Raw genomic sequence first — 27,732 nt, 5'->3', positions numbered from 1 at the left:
AGTTATTGAAATTATTGATAGGAGGTCAGCAGGGCTCTGAGGATTGTGTGAGTGTGTGTGTGATATGTTGCTTTCTTCTTTGATTTTATGATTCATCCTTTTTATACTTTTCTCAACCCCTTCGAGTTTCTCTGTGACTCGAATGCACCCGATAAATTTCGGACGTTCGAATCGATGTACGGAAGCACTGAGTTAAAGTCGTCTGTGTCACTCCCTGCAGGAAACAATCCATTATCTGTACGGACTGTGAAAAACACTATCTGAGGTATTTATGGCTTAGTGAAGAATTATTTACTCCAATGCTTGCATAATTATTGTATGCATTCGAGTAATTTGTTTACATTATTTAGTGAAAGTGTCTTTACGAGAAATTCATTTAGGGGAGTGGTCACCCCCTTGTTCATTGTTCCCGTTATCTAAAGAGGGTCTTTCTCACGTGTTCTTCGTTAGTGACTCATTTCACAGCTAAAACTTTGACCCTGAACTAAAACTTGTGAAAATTACATTGGATTGCCTTTTATTTACCACGATATTTTCATGATGGCGATGTTTTTAGCATATCTAATAGGTTCAAGTTGAGTATAATGTGGTCAGAAATAATTTGAAGATGCATCTTTTAGTATAGGACGTGAAATAATCGACATCAATGCAAAATTTTCTTCAAACTAAACTGTAACGAAGTGTAAAAATTTCTATATTTATTTGGAAATCATTTTCTAATGTTTTTTTTTTTTTTTTGCATGAACAGTATTAACAATTTAAGATGTAATATTTTAGTTTAATTTTCAAGTCTTGTTTCTAATCATTTCTTTCTGCTGATTTAAACAGGTTTTTAGACAATATTAGCCCAAATTAGTGGAAAAATGGTGCATTTAGCATATATGAATTCTAATCTATCAATATTTAAATAATAGTAAATCAATTAGTTTTCAGCGTCAAACAGTTAATATTTTTCCTTCTCTGTGGGTCCTTTCCACTTTTTTATGTACATATGCAAAAATAAAGATTCCAAAATTTCGGCCAGCAACTAATGCTGTCGGGAAATTTGAATGTTTAAACAAGACTTGATCATACATACTTTATTTTCCCTGATCGTTTGATGCCTTTTGAGAGGCATGAAAAAACTCAAGAAAATTCGAAGAAAAATTTACAAAATTCCAAAGGGAATTTCTTTTGCAGTTTAGAAACCTGTCAAATAGTATACAATAAATGGTGCTTGCTCTCTGAGCAAGCACCCTTCTGTTCTGTGAAAATTTGGCTGCTCTTAAGGGTTTTGATTATTGAACTCAAACTGTGCTAATGATATGTAATGCAACACTTTAAAATGATTTAAGAACATGAAGACAAGAAAATGTCCTATTCTATAATTTCTACTTTTCTAGGGAAAAAGATACAATTTGTGTATTTTTTTTCAGATTTTCAGTTTAACAGAACCTCTGTCTTTTTTTTTGATTAATCACGATTGCTTATTGTTCTCACTTTACTGTTTTTGACGTTCCTTTGATTTTTCATACCGCCACCCTCCTCACCATCACCGTCGATGGGCTACTCAGGATGCTGCTCCTATAGCGAAAGCAGTCTCCAGGTTGCATCCATGTCCTACACATACGTGCATACATACACAACTACACACACATACACCCACATACACAAACACTAGGGTGTCCCAAAAAAATGAAAGTCGTTTTTTTTAAACGCATACCCTCTTATTTTTTTCCTTTTACATCAAAACCGTTGTAAAAAAAGTTTCATGCAATTTGAAGCACGGTAACCCGTGCCGACTTGCGCCTAAAGGCCTAAACGTGCAAATAGCACATGTATTCATAAGCAAGCGAACGCTGCGGCGACGCGATACTTTGCGAAGCTTAAAACAGCTGTAATTAGTACATAGAAAACAAATGAAAACAGAAAAAAACATATGTTGGGGAGGGGGGGGGGAGGGCTTATCCGTGGCAATTTTCAGCAATTTTCAAACCGTCAAACGTGTCAGTACGAATACATTCCGGTCAGCGAGCGCAATATAGTCGTTCCATAGGGAACGAAACATGGCACTGGAGTTGCAAAGTTAAAAAAAAAGAGATTTTTAATAGGAGTCGTAAAACACCAAATTACGGGCTTGAAACTTCCCTCTAACGGACAAGTTCTGTCAGTTTTGTTTTATAGCATCCGAGAAGTAAATTTAACCATCAGTGAAAGCGCAAACCTCACTATTCGGGAATGCATCATCTTTTGGGAAAATGCACGCATTCCCACCAAATCTTTGCCAAATTGTGTGAATAAGCTTAAAAACCTGTATCAAACTTGGAGAGACTTACGAAAAAAATGCAAACAAACTGCAAGAAGTATTCAGGCAGCGCCAACAAGAATTTGAGAGTAATTTAAACAATTTATTCAATATTGCACATGCTGATGCACTTCGGTTAATCAAAATGGCAGAAGATGGGATTTTCTTGCAATTCCAAAGAGAGAACGGCCGATGTGATCACTTTTAATAAGGTGGATAAAAAACTGGCCGACAAAGAGGAAAGGGTTCGACTTTGAGCTGTCAAAGAAGAAAACAGGCGCATTAAATACGATTCCGCTTCAACATCCTCGGAATTGTATGAACCTGTACAAGAAAATGCCTCTTCGAGCTGTAGTGAAAATATTAATTTGGAAGATTTCCCTGAAACATATAAAGGAGTACCTGGAACAAGTTTATCAGAACCTGGAACAAGTTTATCAGAACCTGGAACAAGTTTATCAGAACCTGGAACAAGTATTCCAGAACCTGGAACAAGTATATCAGAACCTGGAACAAGTATTCCAGAACCTGGAACAAGTATATCAGAACCTGGAACAAGTATTCCAGAACCTGGAACAAGAATTATCAGAACCTGGAACAAGTAAATATGTAATGAGGAGCGATTTTATTACTCCGAAGTCAGTTGATGCATTGGACAGGTGTCCAAGTATACGAGATTATGTGTTTATTCTTGAAGCTACTATTGACGCACTTGGGTGTAACATTGATGAATTTCCCATAGGTATCTTCAATTCAAAGAATTCGAACCGAAAAGCGGAAGGAGCTCGAGGAAAGAATAAAATTGGTTTTCAGTACGAGGTACCACATGTAGTGAATTTACCTTGGGATATGAAAATGTTGCCTGCTTTGAGCGCTCAAATATCAAAAGAATATCGCTTATCTATAGTTATTTCATAAGGATGTGACAAACAACTCATTGCTGAGTCTAAACTGGATAATTCTACAGGAAAAGAACAAAAACAGGCTGTTTGAAAGGCAGTTTTAGATTAAAATCTCGAAGACAAAGTTCAAAACTCTTTTGTTGTGATACTACAGTTTCCAAAACAGGTCCTTTAAGTGGTTCTTGCGCTATTCTTGAGCAAATATTTGATAGAGAAATGCTTTCCTTTGCTTGCCGCCATCATATATATGAACTGATCTATCCCAATAAAATACAGTGCTATGGAGGAGCTGCGAAGTTGTTCCGAATTGTACCCTAACTTGGAAAATTTACTTGACTTTTACCGTGCTGAACTTGCTAATATTACGGTCAGGGATGACTATAAAGAGTTGATAGAACTGCCTCTCATACTTTTAGGTGGAGATACCGAAAATGAATTTAAAATAAGACCACCGGGAGCCATGCACCAAGCTCGATGGACGGCTCGAGCGATTTACTTCCTAAAACTATTACTATTTAGTTCACAACTAAAATTAGATATGAAGGAAAATTAAACATTATTTGATGTCTGCTTGTTTGTAGTAACAATATACGTGAAACCATGGCTTCAATGCATTTTGGCAGTCAAAGCACCCAACAAACATTTGTGCTTTTTGAAAAAGTGTACGAAAATGTGGACGCAATTATCTCAAAAGCTGCTCTACGAAAACTCATCCAGCTTTTATGGTATGGTCAATAATATTTCATTCTTTGATGTGAAAAAGACTGTCTCAATGTTTAGAGCAGTAAACGATGCAGCTGAAAAAAAGGTAGAAAGGATACAGGCATTGAGCTGTATAGTAACCCTGGAGAGCGGATGGGGTCAAATCGGATTGGGGTAGAGTGTAACCTTCGAATCTCGCCAATGTTCCCCTCGTTAGGCTTAGGAGATGGTCTTAGCATTGGAGTCTACGAGGAAGCTCGCAAGCTTTAAAAAATATTTAAAAATAACCCATTTGCTTTTTGTTATCAAATGACCGGTTTTTAACCACATCACGCTGTCGGTCTGATGAATATATACATCATTAAACAAAACAATTCTTTACTTTTATTTAGAAAAAGAATAAAAATTTGGCTCCTTTTCGGCAACCATTATTGCCAAGACTCTGGGTGACGTGAGATGACGTAGAAGGAGAGGGAGGGAACTTCCATCGCTCGGAGATATGTTTTTCTTTTCCTTCGTTTATTGTTTGTTTCGCTTAATAAGAGTAAGAATTAACAGATAATTTGTTAATTCAAATTTTAATTGTACAATTAAAAATTTTAGTATTTTTCATCGAGAATGTAGGATTATTTAACACAGTACTTTTTAAACAAATGCAGATTTATTTCAATTTATTAACCATTTACCTTCTGTAAAAACAGTTACACGAGTCGTAATTTTTGCGAAAATGAATGTATCGGTGACTTTGCGAGATAAAAAATTTAGTGAATTGTATGTGAATAGAACAGAAAGTTTAAATATTTCGCGTGGCTTAAATTTTCGCGATAATGATGAGCTAGCGGAAATTAAAGTAAAACGAAAACAAGGGTTTTCACATTCACAATATTGTTTTTGTATGTTTATCTCTTTTCTGCAGGGAAGTTTTAGGTTTTCTTTCTCAAATATTCAGCAGATATTTTGTAAGTATTGTGTTGTCTTCATAATATTTATTAAAAAAAATTTTTTTTTTCAAAAACATTAAAAAAAAAACCCTCTTAATTTGGCTTTTAGCTATAATTATGAGGTACATACTAACATACTAATTTTTGAATCACAGATTTTTTTTTTTTTTTTTTTTTTTTTTTTTGATCGTTAGAAAAGAATTTATTGAAGAAAAGAACTTATCAATTTTCCTTTTACACAATTCCCAGTTTTTTTTACAGATCTGTGACGTATCGCATTATATTTTCATCCTTTTGAGAACTATTTCTTTTGAAAATGTAAAGAAATAGTTGGAAAAAAAAATATGTCTAAATTCCCAACTTTATTATTAATTATTTTAAATCGTTTATTCATTCATTCTTCGTTGATAGAAAAAAGTACAAATTATGTATTAATATCCTCTTGGTTTAATCATTATGAAAATGTTTCTAAGTAATACCGTGTATTTTTATACAATTATGGTGAAATTATATAAGGTTAAACAGTTTATAGGTATAAAATTTCAAAAAAAAAAAAAGAAAGAAAAAGAAAAGATTTTGCGACCACATTGGAAGAAATTAATATTGACTTTCTCTTTGAACACTCCGTAATGTGAACACCCCCGATATTCTGAACACGTTTTGATGGCGAATCCATATAGTAAGATATCCTGCTGTTGCTTTTGTGGCGACAATGTTTTATCCAATCCCCCTTTATGGTGCACCCCCCCCCCCCAATCAGAATATTTTTGTTCCATTCCATAAGTGTCCAGGTTAGAAATAATTTACTGTACAATATTTCTGCTCTTTAAAGAAGATTTATTGGCTTAAGGGCTTTTTGAAAACATTATTAAAAAAACCCATGATATTGTTTATTTTATTTTTTAATTGTATCGGGGGGGGGGGGGGGTTACCTTTCGGTGCCCCTCCCAAAAATTATTTCTGTGTCCGCCCTTGCACGTATGGGGGATTTTTGTTTGTGAAATATTTTTTTATATTTCTAAAATAGGTTTGTGACTGAATTGAAACTTATTATTTCAATCAAGTCCATGTTCTTGTATGCTATGTATAATAGTACAATTACTTCCAATTGTTCCTAAAAATGAAGATGAAAAAAAGAATAAAATTTCAACTCAATACACTTGTAAAAAAAAAATATGTATTTCAGTTCCTGTTCGTACTATAAATAAAACAAGTGTAATAAATCAACAAATTCAAAAATCGAAATATAAAATTCATGAAACCATTTCTTGTATACACAAAACAATACAAATGATAATAATGAAATGATACAAGTTTTCTATAGTAAGTCAAATATACACTTCTTGTTGACTTTGATTGCATGAGAAAATATGTAGAAAGATAAATTTTTGAATTTTTAAAAACTGCGGAAAATGAAACAAAGAAGATATGATTTTAAAGCAAAGAAATGTATTTTGTAGGGCAGAAAATAATGTTTGAGTAGTAAAATTTCCGCATTGGAGTAACAAGAAATTATTTTGGAGTGAGAAATGCTAAATTTAGGAGTGAAGGGAAGGAAAAAAAAGCAGTTATAATTCAGTTTCGCGTTATTTTGGTTTTACTAAAAAATTTCAAAGTGTTTGGGAGCCACTGTAAGTAGGAAACAGAGTGATTTCAGTTACTTTTAAATTTTCATTTTGAAGTTTAAACGACCATTTAATAGGTATTTAAACTATAGCTAAGCTTTTAAGTTAAAAAGAATATACAGATAATTATTTGACAGTTTCTGGTTCAAATGTTCATTACACACAAACTTTTCAATTAAATCTAATTTTCCGCAATGCTTACATGGTGCAATTGTGCATAGCTTAAAAGAAAACATTTTATGTAATTATAACTGAAAAATGAATAGTAACAACACAAATTATTACAGGCAAAAAAAAGCGGAATCGCACTTAATGATTCAGCCAGAATTAAGATTCGGCTTGGCCACTTCGTCTTCTCTCTAATTTAAAAGTATTTTCATTGCATTTGTTTACTTCTGATAAATTATCTGAAGGAGGTAATAGCTAATAATTAATATTATTAATAATAAGCGGTTTGTTGATGGTACCTGAGCCATAATAATCAAATAGTTGTTGGAATAGACTGGATATGGATATGTTGTGAGAAAGTGGAAGCTTTGAATCAATCGTGAGAAAGTGTTTTTCTGCGATGACCAATGCTTGTTTTTCTTCTGCTTTTTATCGAAAGCATCACTTTGCTGAGGGTGTGTGTTCTTCGAATGAAACCCCCCTCCCCCGCTTGAAGATAGTAGTACAAAGAAGACAACACTTAAAAGGTCCTCTTTTCCCCTAAAACCGTAATAAAACTGTCCTCTTCCTCCTTGCGTTGACGAATTGTTTTCCGCCCATTTCCGTGGGAAAAGTACGAAAATGGTTAAAATTAAAGGCACATTTTTGAGCCTATATCCCAATCCTTTATTTTATTATATAAAGTTGAAGGAATAAGTTAATGAAAATGTGTACGCAAACGTAAAATGAAAAATACAAAATGAAATAAAAAATGCACTTTTGTAGCTGTATGAACTAAGAAGTAAAAAATAAATATCAGTAGCGAGATCCTCAGTAAGGAACCTTCTTGTATTATAATTAATGTATTGTTATATTTCTGGGGTAATGCATCGCCCTCATAGTTTATCAAATTTTGCTGTAGTACCCCCCATGAGTGAGTACGGAATGGGGGAAGGGGGTACTCCCCCATGGGGGGAGGGATAAAGAGGGGTCCTTGCCACAAATGTTCATGCTTTTGAACGTTTACCTCTCCTGCACCTCAGATGAATGTTCTCTTCCCCTCCAAATAAAATAATGAATATTTAACTGTCTAAATACTGGAAACTAATTATGGGGGATGCGACTTCGAAAAAGTTTTAAGTGAGGGGAGGGGGACAGTGGTCATATTTAGATTCAGGGGCTCATTTTGCCACAAAAAAATAGTTACTGCAAATCAGCAAGTTGTGGCAATCGTAAAATAATTATGAACATAAAAATAATTCGCTTAGAATTAGAAAATACGTGATAAAAGAAATGTATTTGAAATTCAGAGTGATGTTTCAGAATTAATATTTCAGAATCATTCCCCCATTGTATACATTAGTGAAGGGATGACAATGAGGGACTTGCTGCAATTTGATTTCAATAGCCAGGACCCAGGCGTAATAAATTTCTGACTTTAAGCACACAAATAATCTTAAACAAGGAAGTAACGATGATTATTCACTTTTCATGCATTGTTTTATTATACTTTTTTTATGAAAACAGCGTGGGGGAATGACAAATGTTAAAAAAACGTTACCTGATTTGGTGAACTCGGATCTCTACTTTTTTCAGCTGTTAACTACACTAAAGGTGAATTCCAAGAAAAAGGAAACATGACACTTGAGTTTTAAAAATTAATAATCTGCCACTTGCCATATACCATTCTCTTCAGCAATAATTGAAATTCTTGAATCTTAACCTGTTTTCCCCAAATAGTTTGATGACTTTCAGAAAATCAAGTGCAAAATCAATTATTCTGTTTAGGTTTTTACGCAGCAAAAAATCTCTGCTTTGTTACATACTGTAATTTAAATAAACTTATTATCAGCATATAATATTTAGAGTAACTTTTATCCTTTGAAGTCTAGTTAAACTTTTTGTAGCTGCAAAACAGGGGTGTACAATTTTTTTTCTTTCTTTTCAAATGTGCACTTTAATAAAATTCCTGTTACATCTTTGGAGTGCAAAATTGAACATTTCATACGCAATCAATCGTTTGTCCCCTCCAACTGGAAAAATTTGAAATGACGGGCCTGATAATCGTTTTTTTTTTTTTTAAATTTTCTTACACATTCTTTTTTAGAAAGAAAACATGCCAATATCATTTATGTGAGTCAACACATTATCTAAAAGTGCCTTTGAAACCATTTTTTTAAAACATAGTAAAAGGTGACTTATTATAGCACGAAAATATACCACATTGATAAATCTAACAGTTTTTCAAAACCATGACATAAGATAAATGAATGTCTTTGTGCTGAAAGGTAAAGTAAGAAGTAAGAACGTCAGAAAGCACAAATTGCAGATTATTGCAGGCACGTGTTTCAGCGTTACAAAGAAAACCTTCATCAATGCAAAAGAAATGAGCTTGTGGATGAAAAGACATCCGACAAAAGCTTTTGTTGGATATCTTTTCATCCATAAGCATTATCATCCATTTTAATCCTAAGCTTTTATTCATGCATGCGATTAGTGACGAGGGAAAGATCACTGATTTAAAAATTTTATCAGTTGCCAGTTTCTGTTAAATAAACAAAATACTTCTAATTTCAGCAAGAAAAGCTTTGAAAAAGATTTAAATTTTTCCCTTGATCCTACTTTTGGGGGTAGTAACACGTGAAACTTTAGTTACGTTTTCTTTTCCGTGCTGTCCTCTGTTATTTAGAGAGAAAAAAATCATTTAAATTTTGATATCTTGACGTTTCCGCAAACACGAATTGCGATAGGACCCTACTCGTTGAAGTTCATATTTCTACAGATGGAATGGAAATGGTAAAGAAATCTGCACCCGTCCTATTATGACTCATGATTTTCCAGAATAGATAATACGAGGCATATCCATGAAAAATAAAATAGTGATATGGATGCAGTAATTAAGATTGTGATTTTATGGCCGATATTCACCAGTATTATTAGCAGCGTATTATTTACAGCGTATTACATTATGTATTTTTATTTCTTATCAGTGTTAACTGATGGGAATGAGTAATCGGGAAATTTTGAATTTAGATAAAGTTTTATTGTTTAAATTCATCCATACAGGTGTTTTCGCCTGAAAAAACGCAATTTTACCCAAAAAACCTTCTTTTTTAAATGTTAAGTCTGCTTGAGTTAGGCCCTGAAAAAAAAAAAATAATAATTATAATAATAAAACCAATCCGCCGACGATTTGTAACTATGATGACGAAAATTTCGCTCTCTAAATAAATACTAAAAACAACCATCGTCATGGTAGTCTGTTAAAGGAGAGTAACATCCTTTTTGGTGAAGCGAGGATCGTATATAATTCGTTATTACTAAAAAAAACAGCCTTGAAAAAAATATAAATAAAATCAAACCGCACATGGTTTGTAAGTATGAAGGCGAAATTTTCCCTCCTAAATAAGTACTAAAAACAACCATTGTCATGGAAATCTGAAAAATCAGAGCAACATCAATCTTGGGAAAGTGAGAATAGTACGCAATTCGTGATTGCTCAAAAAAAAAAAAAAAAACTATTTTATTTTATGTGTTTGGACTGACCCGTTGATAGCAATCGAAAGAACACATTTTTCCCGCTTATGAAAGCATTCGTTTGGGACTTTAGATTCATATTGAACTGAAGTTATAAATAACCTTTCTCAAGTAAGTTTCAAGAACAATTCTAAAACCTTTATTTACGCAATTGGTAACGATTTCATTATTGGCACACAATAGTAGAAAGCTTAATCATTTAAAATTCTTATCTACTGTCAATTCTTATGAGTTAACAAACAAAACACTTGTAATTGGTTTTAGTAAGGGATTTTCAATTTTCTCTCATGATTCTGCTTTTACGACTAGCAAAACTCAGTAGTTGTGATTATCTTTCTTTTTTGCTTGTTTTTTCATTTCTTATAAAAAAAATTTTGAATTTAATGCGCGCTTTTTCCCGCGAGATTCACCTGAAAATGAGCTAAGGCAATCGAGGTCGCGATTATTTTAATTTTTTAATTTAATATAAGTTCTTGTACTACTAACTACTGTAATATATTTCACGTAAAATATAAGTGTCAAGTCCACCCTTTATGGTTTTACAACAGGATACGGTACACAACACAACAATACTTCATTTAAGTTTCATTTGCATCAATTATTTCCTTTCAAGAGAAAAGCAAAACTGCCAGTCTTCCCAAAAAGCGCAGCTATTACATAACTGGTTGCATCCAATGAGATCAGCGATCGCATCCTCGTTAACACGCCCTGCAGTGCATCAGCAAAAATCGTAACGCCAGCGAAACAGCGATAATCTTACAAATCTAGTCTTCCACTCTACCCCGTTCTCCCGCCAAGCGAGCTCAAGTTTCCACTATTGTAGGTTTTCTCCATTTTATAGAGCTCACTGGATACAGGACTTTCATGGTTTGCTTACAGCTGATGAGGAACAAAAACAATTTGTGTTACGTTGCGTTCAAGAGCACCAGAAGCTCTATCCTGACTGCAAAAAGCAAACATTGAAATAAAAATATGTACAGTAATGTTTCTTGTAGTCTAAAATTGTTGTAAATATCTGCTTTAAATAAATTGATGTCACGTTTAGTAAAGAATTATACAGTTAGCAATATTTTCACTGTAGTCGCCGTACAGGATTTCAGGTCCAACTTTGACCTCAAGTCGGCACGGGTTCCCGTTATTTTATTGCAATAAAACTTTTTTCTCATGTTTCTGAGGTGAAATGGAAAAAATTTGGAGGGTATGCGTATTCGATTTCACAATTTTTTTTTTCGCCATTATATCTTGGGACACCCTAACAAACACATACTCCCACACATACATACAACTACCCACACATTCATGCCTGCACACAGACACAAACACATATGCCTACACACACATACACATACCCCCTACAGCCTACACACAAATACATACCCCCACACACAAACACATACGCCTACATACACACATTCGTGATTGCAAAAAACATAGTTTGAATTCAAGATGTTAAAATTCAAATTAATTTTTTTTTTCAAGTTTGTTTTTACCTTGTACAAGCATATCTCTAATTTAGTCATCAGTTATGCCTTCAGAGTTAGCAATGATGTCATCAATTTTTTCCAGAAAAAAAGTTTGCTGTGTTAAACTTCACTGTTTGTTTATCACAAATAACATTAGACTTCGACCATCCATTAAGGAGCCATTCATTAATTATGTAAGGATGATTTTGGCTATTTTGGATCCCCTCCCCCTACCCTCATGTAAGGGTACGTAAGATTTTTCAAACCCTTTTCTCCCTATTCTTACGTAACATTCCTAAGAGCTCTCTGTGACATAAATATAAATCTCCTTGCTGAACCAGCAAGGAAAAATAATCACGAGTTTCAGAAATTCATTACAACCTCCTTTTATGTTTAGATTTTTTTTTCAAGGTTTTTGTTTGCACCATTTATTTTCTTTATCCTTATTTACCTTCTAATAGCTTTGCAATAAGCTTCAATGAAGTTCTTGGTCCACTATTTCAATAAAAGTCCTAACATTCTTGAAAACTTTTAAAAAACGCCATTTTCGGAAGAGGATGTAATTCCCATGCATTTTTCAAAATCTGAATTAATTATCTAAGTCTATTATTTACAGGGTTGGCAAAAACCCGGGTTTTTTAAAAAAAGCCCATGGACCCAGGGTTTTTTGGGTTTTTTTAAATAAAACCCAAAAAAACCCAACTAAAGTTGGGTTTTTAAAAGAAATGTGGGTTTTTTTGTCTTTTTTTAGGGAAAATGTGGGATACTTATAGCATATTGTAGCGCAAGTATATGGACAAAGTGTAAAAACTGTCTTCGGGTAAAAAAAGCTGGGAAACTAGTTTAAATTAAGCGTTTTCACAAGAAAAGTATAAAAGACGAAAAAACCCACGAATGGTGAAGTTTCTGATTTTTTAATTTTCATTATTACCAACAGTTAGGGCAAAGTTACTTCTCGAGTGATAAAATCTATTGTTCGTTTTTAATTACTACATTTTTTTTTTTTTTTTTTTTGCATTTTACTTTATTGTATTTCATTTTGTTATGCAAAACTACTGTAGAACCTCAAGTAGTTTAAATCCCTTTTTACTGAATTCCAGCTTAATCAAAACATTTCTTTGAATTTTATGTTGGTTGTTTTTCTATTTTTGTGTACAGAGTGAGAAATATTAAACTTTTTTGGTAAGATAATGAAAATACTGTACATGTTCTGTTTTCTATCAACCATTTGAAAAATCTGTTTATTTCTAAAAGATATACCTTGTGTTTATTCGCGATTTGTGACTTGTTGGTTAGCAGAAAATAATTCAAATGAAAGCCTTTTAACTAGATTAGTTTCCTCTGTACAATCTACATATATTGAGAAAATCAGACGTGACGGGACTTGGTCAAGATAATTTGAGTTATTTTTTGACCAGTTAAAGAAAAAAAGTTAAATACATTTATTTAAAATCTTTGATGTATTTTTTTAATTCCGTTAAGAGTTAAGAAATACTATTAAAGTTCAAAATTCATTTTTTATATTCATTGTCTGTGGTGAAGAACAAATAAAAAAGAAGTTTAAATTGTAAAAGTATTTAAATTAATTTTTTAAAAAACTTCTCAGAAAATTTAAAAAACCCAAAAGTGGGCTAAATAATGGGTTTTTTTAAATGGGTTTTTTCAAAAAAACCCATTGGGTCCAACCCAATTGGGTCCAATTCGGCCAACCCTGATTATTTATTGTTTTCTTGCATATGGTAGAAGTTTATTTAGTATGCTGGGACTAGTATTTGGACTGGTGTTATCAAAACTGATTGCACAAATACTGCCATGTCTGCATTGTCAGTCTTGGAATAGCTTCAACCTGAACTCTTTCTGTAGGAACTGTCTAAAATTAAGAAATTCCTTTTCCAGCAACTTGGTAAATGTTCAAGTTTACCTTTTTCAGTAAGATTATTCACCACAATTACAATTTATTAAATTTGCAATATTTTTTACTCAATTAAGTGCTAGAATCTAATAATTATATTATCTGAAACCAGTAAGAACTAAGTCCAGCCTTAATTAATGAAAAAAAAAAAGCAAAAAACCGTTAAAAAGTATTCCAAAATATGCATAATTTCTAAAAACTAAATTTAAAGAAATATATATTTCGAAAATTTTATTAAAATACAGTTGATTTTGACACAAATTGGCCGATTTGTATTTTTTAAATTGTAGGTACTATTTATGGTTTTACATAGTCTAGTAATGCTTTATGACTTAAAATGAGAAACTAAAGTAATAGTAAATGTATATTTATAATGTTGTGATGTAATTAAATTCTCATGTGCCACATACATAAATATGTGCCACATTAAAAACTTCCCCATCGTTAGGCTACCTCTAAATATTGTTAGATCATGCTAAAATTTTGCCTAAATTTTATTTTTCATAAAAGGGAACCAAATTAGGGGGTGAAAGGATTTTCATACTTCAAAAATAAGCTCCATCCTAATATGTATGATTGACTGACAGATTGAGCTTGAGGGCCCAAAAGCCAAATTGTGTTAGCTAGTATAGTTTTTAAAATAATCTAAAAATTCAGTTGTTTATTTTCTTAGTTCAATTCAGTATTGCAGACAAAATTCACTTTCTGAATGGGTTTTTATTGTCTTTGCCTGTCCTTATATGTATATAAATAACCCATTAGGATTGGCAACAGGGGTGCCCCCCCCCAAGTTCAGTGGCACAAATTCCCCCCCCCCTCCAAATTTTTCTCAACCCTCTTTCCTCCCTTTTTTATTTTCTAGCTCCCTTTTTTTATTTTCTAGAGGTTTTTTTGTAAAAAACCACGTACACTCACTTTAATTATCACGAAAACATCAATATATTTAACTTTTGAAACAGCTCATTTTCCTGGAGGTAAGGGCGGAGTAGTTACAATAATATTGATATCTTATTTTGACTTCTATAGCAGGTAATTCAAATTAAATGCAACAAACTATTTTAAGTGATATTTAGAAAAAAAACCTAATTATTATTCTTTCATCCTTCAAATAGAACTCATTTTGGTGTCATTTAAAATGGCCTCTTATCAGACCTTGCAATTATTTTGGTCTGAAGTATTTTTTTTTGTCACCTTGCATGTTCTGAATTATGTGTTGACTAAGTTCATGTTTACTTCTAGGTGCCATGAGAGAGCTGAAGGTGGTGGTGCTAGGTAGTGGAGGTGTTGGCAAAAGTGCACTCACAGTACAGTTTGTTTCGGGTGCCTTCATGGAAAAATACGACCCTACTATAGAAGACTTTTACCGTAAAGAAATTGAAGTGAGTGCCACATGACGCTTTAATCTCTTCATTTCGACATTTTGCAGAGGCAAAGGGAGTGAGTGTACTCTGTGCAAATTTTGTCGGAAAACAATAAAACTGCTCCTACTTTTAGTAAAAACATATATATTTTGCAATTTTTGAAGTGGGGAGAGGGGGGTCAATTGACAACCCTTTATCCGCTTAAATGATGGGCCCACTTGCAATAACGTCATTTGTTAATATATATTTCATACCGCAGGGTTTTCCCCTCAGACAGAAAATATGGTAGGCAAGGGCACTTTTTCAAAATAATTTTGTTGTAAAAATGGTTCTTTTTTTTTTGTAAAATATCTTCCCGCACCATGTTAGTAAATATTAAGGGAAATTAAGCTTAGAGGCCAGGCTTCCATGAATTTTCAACTTTCAAGAAAGATTAGCTTTTGTTATCAAGTATTGATGAACTTTAAAGGAAAAGAAAGGTTCATTGAGAGATGCAAAAAAGAGTTTAGGGTGTATCAAATCAAAGGTGGCCTTAAATGCTGCAAGGAGCAGCATTCTCTTCAAAATGCTCGAGGAAAGCATTTACACAGTAACGTTCAGACTTCAAACTTAACTATATGCCGTTAAAACGATATATTGTTGAAAATACCTACGGTTACTCAGTTTTTGCGCGCGTATGCAAAATTTTAAGGGGTACAGGGCCTCGGATATTTTTCCCATGGAAGCCCATTTCAGTACAAATTAGAGCTATTAAAATGTAACCTTTTAAAATAACTTATTCATTAATGGTTGGAAAATAAATGTTTTAACATTTTTTGTGAAGAAAAAAGTACTAAAAGCAAGAAAGTTCTAATTTCTAGAGGAGGGGGGGGGGTTGACTGGAGCCCCACATGCTGCCCCATATGGGCCACCCTTGGTTACTCACAAACTAGATGTTCTAATTGGAGACTTACTCGGTAACTACTCGGTTCTCGGCCAATTCCGAGTAGTTGTAAAAAATTTAATATTTCTCAAGACAGATTTTCCAATTGATAAAAAGTGCAAACATATAATATACTGCAATAATTTGCAATTGCTATATTCAAAAAATAAGACTGTATTATATGTATAATGTGGCGGCACAAAATGCCATGTAAATGAGCAAACCTGTGAGTCGTGAAATCAAGTGAAGTGAATAGTCTTTCCACAGGAAGTCAAGGTGAAGGGGACAAAGTGGAGATCCTCACTTTTAACTGAAGCAATGGATGTGTGAGCATCTTGTATCGGTTTTTTACTTTTTTATGTTCTTTACAAAGTTTTAACCTTTTTAGTGTGCTGACAAATAAATGTTTGAATGTGTATGATTGTACTGTAATGCAATGTAGAACAAGTATCGGCACTATTGCTACAGAGTTATTGCTACAGCGTGGCAAAAGAACGTACACGACATATAAGGTTAAAAAAAAAAAAAAAAAAACTTATAAAATCTAATCAGAGTAAAAGTTAAGTATGGATATGTATTTGGGTGCAACTACTTTTTTGTATCACATATTACTGTAGGACAACTTACTTTTGGTGAGGAACATTCTAAGTGATCCTTAAGATGAATATTCATAGACTCATAACAAAAAACGCTTTCAATCATATCGCAATGTATTCCTAATCATTTGAAAACTTAGATTGCAAATTTTTAAAACCTTGGTTTTGAAAATTCAAATTTTTGGCATAATGATAACAATACAGAGAAGTAAAATTAAGTCATTTTTTAAGAGTAAGAAAAAGGTTGTGACTTTGGGTAAAGAAATACTTATAGGAAGAAATGCTATTAAAATATTTTAGTAATCGAAATTATTGCACATAATGCAAGATTAAGGATTTAAAGACATCCAACAAAAGTCGAATTTTTTTGTTGGATGTCTTTACATTAATGAGCTCAGATTTTATGCACTGAAAAAGACGGTTCCTTGTAATGCAGAAATGCTGACCGGCAGTGTTCCCGCACATTCAGGGCCGGATTTGGAAGTGTGGAGGCCCCGGGGCAACGAAGGAGTGGAGGCCCCTAATCAGTGTTCAAAAAGATAATCATATTTCCGAAAATATCCAATACTTTGATATATATCCGAATATTTTGATATATATGTATATATCTGATATTTTCGACGCCTGAAAGTTAGAATATTTTGTAAAAATTTTATTGTGTTAGGGACCCTTTGTTGTGGAGGCCCCGGGGCAGTTGCCCCGCCTTGCTCTCCCCTAAATCCGACCGTGCGCACATTTGTGCTTTTAATGTTTTATTTGCTTTAAAAATTATTTACGTTTATCGGACTAGAACTATAATAGATTGATATAATTTGTTTTAATTCTAACCTGATTAATCATACCTTTTATTTATTTGTTTATTGTTAATTTTTAAAATAACTTTTTGTAAAAATTTTGACACATTAAATTTTTAAATAATGCGCAATAAAATTTCACCTGGAATTTTCTTTGAAATCTATATGGCCATGGAGGTCTATGCTACTACTCCAATGAGTTCAAACTCGGCCAAAGTGCTACTCGGTACGTCTCTAGTTGTAATGACACAAAAATGTGTAACCTTCCATAGTTCTGTATGCGTAATGGGCATATGATGATTCAAAATGTTATTTAAGTGCATTGGTTAAATGTTGGGGGGTCTGCACTGTTGGGGGTCTCTGTTAATGGTTGGAGAGTCTGCAATCAAAAGCCTGCAAGCTTTAATTTTGTTGGCAAATGTTTCTCATTTTTTGTGTTGGTATTATTTTCAGTGGAGATTATTTCCCTAAATGCATTGTAGGGGCCAATGTGTGTGTTATTAAATAATACCGTGTTGAAAAAAGCACATACAGTAATCCCTTCTTTCTATTACGCTTTTCGGGGGACAAAGATAAAGCGTGATATATCTGAAAGCGCAATGTAACCAAGGTCATTAAAAATAGTTATCCATCCAACACATACAAGTAATTAGCATTCACTCTTTTTGGCATGATTTTCAAATCGTTTCAATATAATTCACGAATTTACTATCACACGTATCCTGTACAAGATTTAAATTTAAGTAAATTTCAGTATCAATATGAAATGCATAGCTGCGAACTTGTAAGATTTAGCCTTACATTGTAAGATTTTTAGAGGTATTGTAAGTTTGTAAGATCTTATGACATAATTGTAAGATAATTAGGTTTTAGATCGCTAGTATTGCTTTTTTTTAAATGAGTTTCCTGTTATGTTGCTTCAGAAGAATAGAGAAACTGCAGATGAAGAGCCTAAGATAAGCTCCAAAAGTGAATTTCACTCTGTACAAATAGACGATTTGCCCAATGTTGTGCTAAAATGGGAGAGGATGGATAAAAAAATAGACTGCTTTGAAGAAATTAGTCAATGGTTCATTGAAGTATGAAAGGCTCTCCTTTTCTATGCTTTCCACTCTAGCCATACCTCGCAGCAATGCAGAGTGCAAAAGGATATTCAGTAGTGTCAGAAAGGCGAGGACAGAGCTGTGCCGTTCTGTCTGATAAACCTGGATAACATTTTAGTCATTTAGAACTTACAAAAAAAAAAAAAAAACTTGTTTTGAATAAGTTATGGAAATTGAATTTTTGAATATGGCTAAGTCAGCAACTTAGCTTAAGTTCCAGTTAAAGTAATTTCAGCAAAAGCAGCTGACTGCATTGATTTACAAAAGAAAAAGTAAGATAATACAGCAAGTTATTAGTTTTTTCCAAAAGAATATTTTAAAAGTGCACACTTGTATTCTTAAATTTTTAAATGCACATGCCTGCCTTTTTGAAACTAACTGCTTGTTATAATCTCGTGTTTCTCTTTTGTGAATCCAGTTTTTTTTTTCTGTGTTGATTAATTACAAGTAAAGATTTGAAAATATAATGCTTTTAGTTTTAACGGTTTGTTGTGTGTTGGTTAAAGTGTAAATACACTCACGGCATGCATTGTAAGATTTTTAAAGTTGATATGTTGGCAACTATGGAAATGGAGAATAAATATGATCTTCATTAGCTACAGCGTGATAAGAGTGAGCGCTTATATATAATATTAAAAAATAGGCTAAACATGTTCAATCTTTCTTAAATAAATTTATAAATTTATATTTGAACAATAAACTTAAATTTTACTTTAAATTTTACTTTTTTTTTTGTGGATGGTTTTTTTCTAGGTAGATTTTACTCATTTTTACGGAAGTGGAATAATTTAAAAAAGGGGGAGAAAACTTTTACGGATAACTAAAAATGGAAAAAATACAAACGCAACGCAAAATTTTGGATATAAATGAATGCAATGAAAGGATTTTAGCATGTGTAAAAATATACAAGCAAATATAATTTCGAAAATAGTTCGTTTGTACAACTGCGCGCGCTGGGTGCAAGCATCGACCACGTCATTAGTTACTACATATTGGTTTCTTGATGGTTCTTCATCCTTTTAGTATCACTGAAAGCAGAAGTTTCCACACCGTACTACTCAAAACATTGCTTTGTTTCAGTGCAACTATTCCGCATTTTTCATTAATTTCTTTCATTCTTCGTTTTAATGTTCATGAGATATAATGGCACCAAAGCATGCATTATTAAATTATTAATACACTAACTATATTATTGTTTTATTTACATGTCTCTCTCCCATTGACCATTAATTTTATACATCGTAACAGAGTTTTATGTTAAATAATACAGCTTTTTTATACAAGAAACGGTAATATAGTTAAGAAATGGTTCAAAATAGTGTGAGAGGTGTTTACAAATGCCTAAAATTTTTTAGTGTGTTTTTAAAAATCCGAATTCATACATTTTTCTACTACTCTAAATTTCAACTTACGCGAGAGGAGTAGTGGAATGCATTCCTCCCGCAAGTCGGAACTTGACTGTATTTTAATTTTCAACATGGCCGCTCCTCCAACTTCAAGGGCTTTGATATGAACCATTTCAAGGTCGACTTTTCACTTCAGCGTGATAAAGCAGAGAGAGTGAGAGAGGGAGGGAGAAATTATTGGCAACATACCGTCAGCAGATTCGCGAAGGAGATGGGGGGGGGGACGCGGGGGAATGCCAGAAGCTAGATTTGAAGAGGAATGGTCGTTTTTGAAGCAGCAATTAAAAGAGAAAGCATAATCGAAAAGTTTATGAAACAGTGAAAGCTTTAACTGGAATTTTGCAAAAGTAAATTCAAAATTAAACCCTCATTTCGTACCGGATAATCCCACATCAACCCCCAATATCTCTCACATTTTTACCGGATAACTGCCCGGATATCCTGCAAAAACTGTCGGATATCCGGATTCGAGTGGCTTGTCGGATCTGATACCTCATAGTTCCGGATAGTTAAAAAAATCAGCCGGATAGGCCGGATACCGGATAGTTACCAGATATCCGGTGCATCCCTACTTTTTTTAAATGAATAATATCATCAAAGAGTTAGGTTCACACATACAGAGTATAATTTAATAAAAAATATTCACACAAATTTTTCAGAACAATTGGTCGAAAATTCTTTGAGCTAGAATGCACACCAGTTGAAAAAAAGTTGTTTTGAGAAAAACGCAATTGGGGGAAAAAATTGCAATGAACGTTTTTGAATCTCCATTGTCACTTTAAGTGCTCATAGCATTGGAACTAATTGTAATTTTTCACTGAAATTTTAGCAACATATTATTGAATAGTTTTACTAACATTTTATAACATTAAAAAAGATTTGACTGGTCTAAACTGGTTTCCCCTTTAAGGGGCCCCTCTGGATCTGCGCCTGTTTACACCACATTATGAAAACTGTTTGTTTAAGTAATATTTGAAATATAATAATTTATGTTTTTAAAATTATCAATTTCAAGCTTAGTTATATTTAGAAGTAAGTTAATGAAAAAAAATGTTTTTATTCAATATTTTTACTTTTTTTCTCAAAAAGATAACGATTTTTTTTACACCCTCGAAATATGCATCAAAGACAAACTGTTGCAAAAATAGAGGTTAGACGGGAACACGCTGCATGCTTCAATGTTAAAAAAATGCAAAATTAGAAACGAATTGCAGATGAGATTCAAGGTTACAAGGAATCCTTTTTTCAATTCAACAAAAAGTTATAAAATCCAACGAAAGGTCTAAAATACTTATGCAAATTTGTGCTGCGTTCATTTTGTTGTATATATTTTTGCTTTTTAGCACAAAGGTATTTCTTATGCATGAGGTTATTAAAAAGTTCAATTGTTGAAATATTTCGCACATGTGTTATAATTGTCAGGTTGAGATATTTTATGCTTTCGTGTGAATTGCAGGTTATAATTGCAACAAGTTGAGAAAGAAAACTATGCAATCTGAAATTTTAGTTTTTTTTTTTTTGCTCACAGGTTTTGAAAATCTGAACATAAAAACTAGCATTTCCTAATACCATGTTATTTCCAACAATTTTACTGATTTGTTTTTTATACAGGTATTATAATCAACATTTTTTTGATATAGGTCGACTGTGCACCCTGTGTTTTGGAAATTCTAGATACTGCAGGAACAGAACAGTTTGCTTCAATGAGAGACCTTTATATAAAAAATGGGCAGGGATTTGTCGTTGTATACAGGTAATGATACTCCTTTTTGAACAGCATCTGTAATTTCATGTCATATCTGCTGCACAATGCCTGCTTAATATGCAGATAAACATTTTGAATTGTCAAATTTGTGTTCTCAGTCTTCATTATTACACAAAGTATTTTTTCTCAAAAAAAAAAAAAAAAAAAAGTAGCGACTGTTTCCTCAGAGTTATTCCTATGAAAGGAGAATGTAATTTGGTGAAACTTATAAGCAATTTAGAATTTTTTCTATTTTTACCTTTTAACTCAAGCTATTTTGATGATTTGGGTTTTAAACTCTTTTTTAAATTACAAAAATTAAATGTTTAACAATATAAAATACACTTAGTAGTTAAAAATTGTTATTTTAAAATACATGCATGGAAATTTTAAGATTTTGTAGCACTACATATTTACTTGAGGCGGCTGCGCACTTAAAATAAAACGCTGTGCACTTCAAATATAAAATTCTATCTTTTGAAACTTTCAATATCACCTTTTTGCAGCTCTTTCTAATAGACGCGTAACATGCCTGAAAGATTCTTCGCATGTTCGTACTATTAATTAACATATCAATGTTTTAGTCATTTTGAAATCCAAATACGTCTGTTGCTGTCTTATTCTCTTTTTAAGTGCTGCATAGTAATGCTGTAAAAATTGAAAGCTTACTTTTCAATGGGTCTATCCTTCTGCATCCTGCCAAAGAATCAGATTTTTTTGTTTCAATGATTTTTAAAGTTTTGTTACAAAGTAAACAGTTTAAAGTACTTTTCAATTTTCTTAAATTTTCTATTTGAGAAAAGAAGATGCCCTATGTGTTTCATTAAAAACTAGTAAATTATTTATACAGCCAGTAGTAAAAATAAACCAAGAGGAAACAGTTCCTTAAAAGTAATCTTGTGATAAAAAAACTGACTTTCTCTTAAGATTTATGTATTTCTAAAGAGTTGAAAAATTAATAAAATAGAAACATTTTCTGGTAATTTGCATAATTTCACAATTTTCAATAAAAAGACACTTTTTTTTTTTTTGAGCTATCACAGGTATAATAGTGTAAATTGATCTATAAATCCTAAATTTTGCCCACATCTGAGACCCTTGGGGTCATGCCCTTTGCTAGTTAGTTTGAATATTGCAAAATGAGATTCAGCAATACATAAATAAACAAATGTGCATTATGTTGTAGCGTTACCAGTCATCAGACGTTCCAAGACATCAAAGGCATGCGGGAGCAGATTTCTCGTGTCAAGGGCCAGGATAGAGTGCCTCTGCTGTTGGTGGGCAACAAAAGAGACCTAGACCACCAGAGGGAGGTGGCCAGAGCCGAAGGAGAAGGACTCGCCAGGCTCTGGGGGTGTCCTTTCTTGGAGTCCTCGGCCCGCTCCCGGCAAGATGTCGACGAGCTCTTTGCAGAGATTGTGCGAGAGATGGACCTCTCGGCTGTCACACAGGGAAAGGGAAATGTCTGCTGTTGTTGCTGCATTCTCTGATGATGGCATTTGGGGGTGAGTAACATTAATATACTTCTGTGGATGGTAAAGGGCAGGCAGTATCTGCAGAAATGAGTTTTTGAGATATTTGGCAAAGCAAGTTTTGGATTCTGTACTAACAATTGTGAAATGTTGGAATTTGACGGTTCTTTTAGGCCTTATCTTCAGTGGAAATCAAATAATTAAGATAGTGCAATATTTGAGAAAAATGAAAAAAAAAAAAAAGTGTACAGATACTGCCCTTTACCTTTCGAAGGCAGCATAGCTGTCAACTCTCCAAATTTTGATGCCTTCTCCAAAGTCCGTGATAAAGTAAATATCTTCCAAATTTTCACTGAAGCTACGAAATTCCCTATAAAAGGGATTTTTTTGGCGATTAGAATTTCAGGGAGCTCCCAACAGTTAAACCCGTAATCAAAACTTATTATACATGAGTATAGAAAGGTTAGTTTTGATACATTCGTTTCATTTTCCACCTTTATAAATTTTTATTCCCTAAAGAAAGCTCTAAAACAATCCTGAGTTTTTTTTTTTTCTGATTTTCCTAAAAGCTTTATCTGCTGCAAGGGATGAAAATTGTCACTGATAAGAGAACCAAATAAGCAAGCTTGTACAATAAAGCTCAAGTACAATGACAAAACTGCAAAATGAAAAATTTGCAGGTACTGCGCATTATCTTTCCATATCGGTAATGTCTGGCATATCCTCAAATTTCTCCACATCTAATTATTGAAAATCAACAATTTTGCAAGAACTGGCTGTCAAATTTTTTAAATAAAATATAGAACATTTGATGCCATTACAAACATAATAGAGTAAATCATGAGTATTAATTCCTCATACAAAATTATAAATTTTCCCTGAGATTCTTTCATTTTTTATAAAACTTGGAAATTGTCATCTTGAGTATATCAAGCTCACTATAAAATGTCTTTTCCTATGAAAGGAAAAAAAAGACAAATTATTATTTTTTTTCATTTCTAGCACTGTGTGAAGAATGAACAGTTCTGCCTTAAAGTACTGACCTCCCAAAGAAACTGACATTGTGCCCCCGTCTCTTTATGAGAGGCACTGGATACGCCAGCACAGTGTGTATGTAAGAACTGGTTCTGCTAATGTTTCCATACAAGGCTTGTTACATGAAAACATTTACTATTTGGATTGGAGATTTTATTTTTCCGTTTTGTACCCCACCTTCATATTTCCTTATTTGTTAGAAAAATTCCAATCTGTAAACTTTCATGTAGTCAAATACTTGTAAGATCATGTTTGTATCTTGTATATATCTACGTTTATATATGTATAATTTATGTGTGCGTATGTGTGTTTGTGACATAGATATATATATATCATTTAACTTAACACGGACTATTAACCCTTTCAGAGACTCACCGTTGCCTTATAATTCAATAGTTTCTATTTTTACAATGTTTGTCTGACTAAGGATTTTTTTTTTCTCTCAGAGAACGGTTTGGTTTGTTTTTTGAAGAATACACTGGAAAAAAATTAGGAATTATCTTCAAAATTAAATTTATACAATTCTGTTTGTACTATTTATTATAATAAGATGGATTTTGTGTGAGTGCATGGTATATTTTTTTTGTAAAATCAACTGCTTTTTTTTGTGCGAATTAACCTTCGAAGCTACTACTTCATGAGGATTGTTGCAAATAAAACTCATAATTTGTGATTAGTGTGGGGGAAAAAATGTCCTTAACCTGCTCATGTGTGCCAACCAAGAGAAAAAGAATTATTGCTCAAATATGTGTTAATCAAACTGTAATAATTTACATATATGCCCATCAGGAGAAAAGCAATAATTTATGCAGATTTGTATGGCAATGAGAGAGAGAGAGAAAAAAATGAATTACATGTATCTATGCCCATATGAAAGGGTTAATAGCAAGAATTGAATATTGTTAGCATCTGAAACATAATGAATTCTGAAATAGCTCCTATGAAGAGGGACCATTATCAATCTCAAATAGATTATTATGCTTATTTATATTTTATGTGTACCCTGCTAATATGAGCCTTGTATGCATTGGCATATCCATTTATATGTATATAAATAATAATTATGTGCATAAATTTCATGCAATATGCTTATATGCAATGAACTGTGCTGGTGAGTGAGGACTTTACTTTCTAGATTTCCAAACGGTTTAGATTTGATGGAAGATATGGACACATGTACAAATATACATATAAATGTGCAAGTTTATGCACTTACTCCAAAGAGCAGATCTGAATATGCAGAAAATATTTTTTGTTGAACTTCAGTAGACAAACTTAACAACATTATGGCATTCATTTCAAAGTGCAATGTGTGGAAAATGTTTTATATAAGATAAACATTTTTAAATTTTAAATGGAATCAAGATAATGCATCAAAATATATATATTGTATAAAATATTTTAAAGCAATGACCATAATGTATTTTTAAATTTCTGTTTATAACTTTGGAATTTGTGATGTGCTTAAAAGCCAGGGGGCAATATTGAAAGAAATTAACTCGCATGTGTATTTTAAGCTGTAATAGCAGCAACCATTGTATTTTTACAAATTAATTTTCTGCATATATAGTATACTGTCATGGATAGGTGGATGGCAAAGTAATTGCAAAAATGAGTTTTTGAAGTATTTGAAGAAACTAATTTTGGATTCAGTACTAACTATAGGGAAATGTTGGAATTAGAGGTTTTTCCATGCTTTTATTTGGCAGAGAAAACCAAATAAGCAAGCTTCTACAGTAAAGCTAACATACAATCAGTAACAAAAATGGGGAGGGGGGGGGGGAAGAACTTGCGAACTGCCCTTTACCCACCTATGGCAGTATCAAATAATTGAAATGTTGATTTAGATTTTAATTTTAACATTTCTTGTGCAGATAAGATTATATTTTACAAAATCAATTATTTAATTACTTTGCTGTGAGTGTAATAAAATGATTCTGTAATGTGAAACTTCCCAGAAAGGTATGCACTGAAAATTTTACTTTTTATTCTACAAAATCATTCATAAGTTTGAGATCAGTTATATAACGTTCTAAAATTAAAAACTATATACTACTTGTATTCAATTTTGCTACAAAAGTAATTTTTAACTTCACCATTCAGAATAAAACATCAAATTTTAATCAAGCATTCTTGTGCAAAGGTTATTTACAGAATTGATTTTTCTCGTGCAATATCTTGAACAATCATCATTGCCTTTTACTTACATTTTTAAAACAAATTCTCCATTTTTTTTCTTGAAAAGAAAAAGTAACTTCATAGACATAGCTTTTATGCAAATTTTTTTTAAATAACATCTAAGTATGTCATTTAAAAAAGTAAAGTCATCTTTCAAATATACTTTTTGGAATTCTATCTGCAATACCCTTCTAAGATTAAGTATTAGTTTTTTTTGGTTGATGCAAATGGATGCACAAAAAAAAAAAAAAAAAAGCTGCATTTACATGCTGAGATATGACTGGTGTATTATATTTCATACAGCAAAAATTTAACTACATATAACATAAGAAAAAAGCATAAAACTTTTCCTTTGTGGTATGCTCAACTATCATTTTCAAAATAAGTTACTTGGTGCTGTTCTTGCTTCATATTGTATGTCAAACCGTATATCAAACAAGGTATGCGTACATGAAGCACTTGCTGATCAAAATTTGACACGTGTGCATAAAATCGTTCCATGCTCAATGGCTATATTTCAATAGTTGTATGTCAACAATGGTTTTATGTATATCAGTGTGTATATGTACATAACCAACTTCCATAGAAAAAGTTGGTAAAGAAGGGAAGAGAGCGGAATCTAAAATTTGGAAAGATGTACTCAGCTGCAATGTATCTTCAATTTTGTATCTGTACAGTCAAGATGAATAAATTTTTAAGAATATTTCATCAATGTCAAGTTTTTCTTTCAAAACTGCTATGAAACTAGAAAAAGTTTTAAATATTTTTTAAATCGAGGAAAATTTAATCATTTCAGTGATGAAGTAAGCAAAAACAATCCTCACTAGTTGATCACATACTACAGAGGTATCCATTCTTCCGAAAGGATAGAAATCCCTCCTTCCATCGCAGTGAAAAAAATAAAGTTTTAAATAACATAGATCAAAACATGAATTAATAAGAAATATATTTTTAAAAAATTAACAAAAAGAAGTCTGCATTTTTAAAAAGTTGTATATTAACCTCATTTTCAGACTAGTATTTGTTTAATACCGAAGTGCATACAAAGAATCTTTAAAACCTTTCAATCTTTTGTAATGCTGTCGATCCCCTACTCAAAAAGTAATATCCCTTAACAAGAATAAAAACTCGCTGTATTTAATAAGAATAAGTTCCCCCATATACACATGTTAAAAGTTTCTCTGCATAATAGAATCAAGTTTAGTGTACATTTTTTTAAAAATTTTGAGCAAAGCAGATTAAAAAGAATTTGGAAATAAAATCTTGGGGGTCTAGTGCTTAAAATAAATCAGTCAATGTATAGTTGGGGCAAACCTAACCTGGCAGCATTGTAATGCTGCATTTAGGATCTGTGTGGCCTTCACAATGCTGCCAGGTTAGGTTTAACTGAACTATAGTCTATTGTGGTTCACCAAAATGGATGAATTTCTTGTAATGTGCAATTTATTTTATTGCTCATTCAAGTTCAGAGAAATTACATTTTTTTACAACCAACAATTTTTACTTATGATTGCTATTATGTGAAATTATGCATTGTTTCTCAGCATAATCTAATGTTAGAAATTGGAATCTCTCATATTTAAGTGGGCTCACAATATTTGAATGGGT

The 27,732-nt window shown here is 32.5% G+C and overlaps 1 protein-coding gene across 1 annotated transcript; it reads left to right on the top strand.

The window, feature by feature from the left end:
* Window positions 1-26,832, top strand: LOC129228256 (ras-related protein Rap-2c-like). The gene is made up of 5 exons (XM_054862925.1): window positions 1-265; window positions 14,753-14,892; window positions 21,336-21,448; window positions 22,626-22,944; window positions 23,914-26,832. The coding sequence occupies exons 2-4, from the start codon at window positions 14,758-14,760 to the stop codon at window positions 22,927-22,929; spliced, it is 552 nt and encodes a 183-aa protein (XP_054718900.1). The 5' UTR covers window positions 1-265; window positions 14,753-14,757; the 3' UTR covers window positions 22,930-22,944; window positions 23,914-26,832.
* The last annotated feature ends 900 nt before the right edge of the window (window positions 26,833-27,732 follow it).

This window comes from Uloborus diversus, chromosome 8 (assembly GCF_026930045.1).
Source record: "Uloborus diversus isolate 005 chromosome 8, Udiv.v.3.1, whole genome shotgun sequence".
NCBI classification, from domain to species: domain Eukaryota; kingdom Metazoa; phylum Arthropoda; class Arachnida; order Araneae; family Uloboridae; genus Uloborus; species Uloborus diversus.
This window is presented reverse-complemented; position numbering and strand designations above follow the sequence as displayed.